General features: G+C 58.1%; 1 protein-coding gene across 1 annotated transcript; it reads right to left on the reverse strand.

Moving 5' to 3' along the window:
• Positions 1-333: 333 nt before the first annotated feature.
• LOC146174530 (uncharacterized) lies at positions 334-1,558 on the reverse strand. Its single transcript, XM_084585411.1, has 3 exons — positions 1,232-1,558; positions 413-733; positions 334-354 (listed from the first exon to the last, which is right to left on the reverse strand). The coding sequence occupies exons 1-3, from the start codon at positions 1,556-1,558 to the stop codon at positions 334-336; spliced, it is 669 nt and encodes a 222-aa protein (XP_084441537.1).
• Positions 1,559-2,022: the final 464 nt, after the last annotated feature.

Here is a 2,022-nt window from a genome sequence, read left to right on the forward strand (position 1 = left end):
AACCAAGCAGGTTGATTCTGTACGAAACCAACTGCACTTTGCGTGGATTAATGGTGATGCCTGCGTCCTTCATTCGTTGCAAAACAGTGGTTAAATGGATCAGATGCTCATCTAGGCTTTCTGAAAACACCACGACGTCGTCCATGTATGCCATTGCATAGTTGAATTTCGCGTCTCCGAGCACTATATCCATCACGCGCTGAAAGGTAGCAGGTGCATTGCATAAACCGAAAGGCAGTCGAACAAACTCGAATAAGCCCCGATGGCAAGTGAATGCAGTTTTTTCGATGTCACTCTGGGCAATCGGTATCTGCAGAAAACCCCTGCTACAGTCTAGAGTAGTGAAGAATTTCGCTGATCCAAGTGTATACATAACAGAGTCGACTGGTGGAAAAGGGTACGAATTTCTGACTGTTACAGCGTTCAGCCGCCGATAGTCGACACATAAGCGTGCTGTGCCGTCTTTCTTAGGCGCAAGAACAACGGGAAAAGCCCAAGGGCTCTTTGAGGGTCTTACTGCACCGGTAGCCACCATTTCATCCAGAGCGGCATCCAGGAGTCCTCGCTTGTGGACGCTCAATGGCCTGGGGTTGAAACGGATCGGGCGGGAGCTGCCGGTGTCAATCCTGTGCGTCAGCACGTTAGCTTTTCCAGGAGCCTGCGTGAACATAGTAGCGAAGGGCTCAAGTGTCGCCTGGATTCTGGATCTTTCCGTTTGTGACCCTGTGAAAGACTGCAGGACAGTGAGAACACGTTCTGCCACTCCGACTGAGGGGGGATCCGCGACCAGAAGATTTGAGTGACGCTCTGTAATCTTTGTAATGAACTTTAGTGGTTGTGCATTGTTGCCGTATCGGTAGCTGCCTGAATGTAGGTCAACAATGATCCCTGCCTTCGAGATGAAGTTACGGCCCAAAATTACCGGACAAGAAAGTCCGCGAAGATGCAGGAAGCGCTGCCTTATTTTGCGACCATTCACGGTAACTGTTAGGCGTGCTGCAGAGGTTGCTGACGCTATCTGTGGCGACGCCATTCGAAGCTTTGTAGTCACTTCTCGTAACTGCAAATGTCTTGAATCGCATGCTCGCTTAACCTTATCGCCAAAAACAGAAACAGTGGAACCGGTGTCCAGCAGAGCGGGAACTTCTATCCCCGCTATTTTAACAGCCACCAATGGTGCATTGTCAGGGCGGGCATCCTGAAGGCGGAAAGTGGACGGCAAATCGCTTACCGTTTGGTCCTTGATGTCCTGGGGCCGTGATTCACGTTCCAAGGGGCCGCCAATCACCTCTGGTGCCGGGGCTGTCTGGGCCAGAGGAGACGACTTCTTTCCTCGTCCCTTACGTCGCTTAGGCTGACGTCTGCAGCAGCCCCATACCCTGGCCGCCGGGTGATGAGATGACCAAAACACCAGGCTCTGTGTTGGCCACGCTCCTTCGCCCGCATTGTAGCAGGCGGCAGCCAGGAGAGGCCCGGTCCGGCCTGCCACCCCTTGCGCTCGGTCACTCACCGGAGGAGGCCCAGTCCGGCCTGCCACCCCTTGCGCTCGGTCACTCATCGGAGGAGGCCCAGTCCGGCCTGCCACCCCTTGCGCTCGGTCAATCACCGGAGGAGGCCCAGTCCGGCCTGCCACTTCTTGCGCTCGGTCAATCACCGGAGGAGGCCCAGTCCGGCCTGCCACCCCTTGTGCTCGGTCAATCACCGGAGGAGGCCCGGTCCGGCCTGCCACCCCGTTCTCTTGGTCAGTCACCGGAGGAGGCCCGGTCCGGCCTGCCACCCCTCGCTCTCGGTCAGTCACCGGAGGAGGCCCGGTCCGGCCTGCCACCCCTCGCTCTCGGTCAGTCACCGGAGGAGGCCCGGTCCGGCCTGCCACCCCTCGCTCTCGGTCAGTCACCGGAGCAGGCCCGGTCCGGCCTGCCACCCCTCGCTCTCGGTCAGTCACCGGAGCAGGCCCGGTCCGGCCTGCCACCCCTCGCTCTCGGCCAGTCATCGGAGGAGGCCCGGCCCGGCCTGCCACCCCTC

This window comes from Amblyomma maculatum, chromosome 11 (assembly GCF_055883805.1).
Source record: "Amblyomma maculatum isolate TAMU_Amacu chromosome 11, ASM5588380v1, whole genome shotgun sequence".
In the NCBI taxonomy this organism is placed as follows: domain Eukaryota; kingdom Metazoa; phylum Arthropoda; class Arachnida; order Ixodida; family Ixodidae; genus Amblyomma; species Amblyomma maculatum.

Bases quoted from the DNA above. Each gene is read 5' to 3' on its own strand.
- LOC146174530 (XM_084585411.1), bottom strand. From the start codon at position 1,558: ATGAGTGACCGAGCGCAAGGGGTGGCAGGCCGGACTGGGCCTCCTCCG. The intron at 734-1,231 runs GTAAGCGATTTG...ACTGTCCTGCAG, and splicing joins AGGACATCAAGGACCAAACG to TCTTTCACAGGGTCACAAAC. The intron at 355-412 runs GTCAGAAATTCG...CACTTGGATCAG, and splicing joins GGCGGCTGAACGCTGTAACA to CGAAATTCTTCACTACTCTA.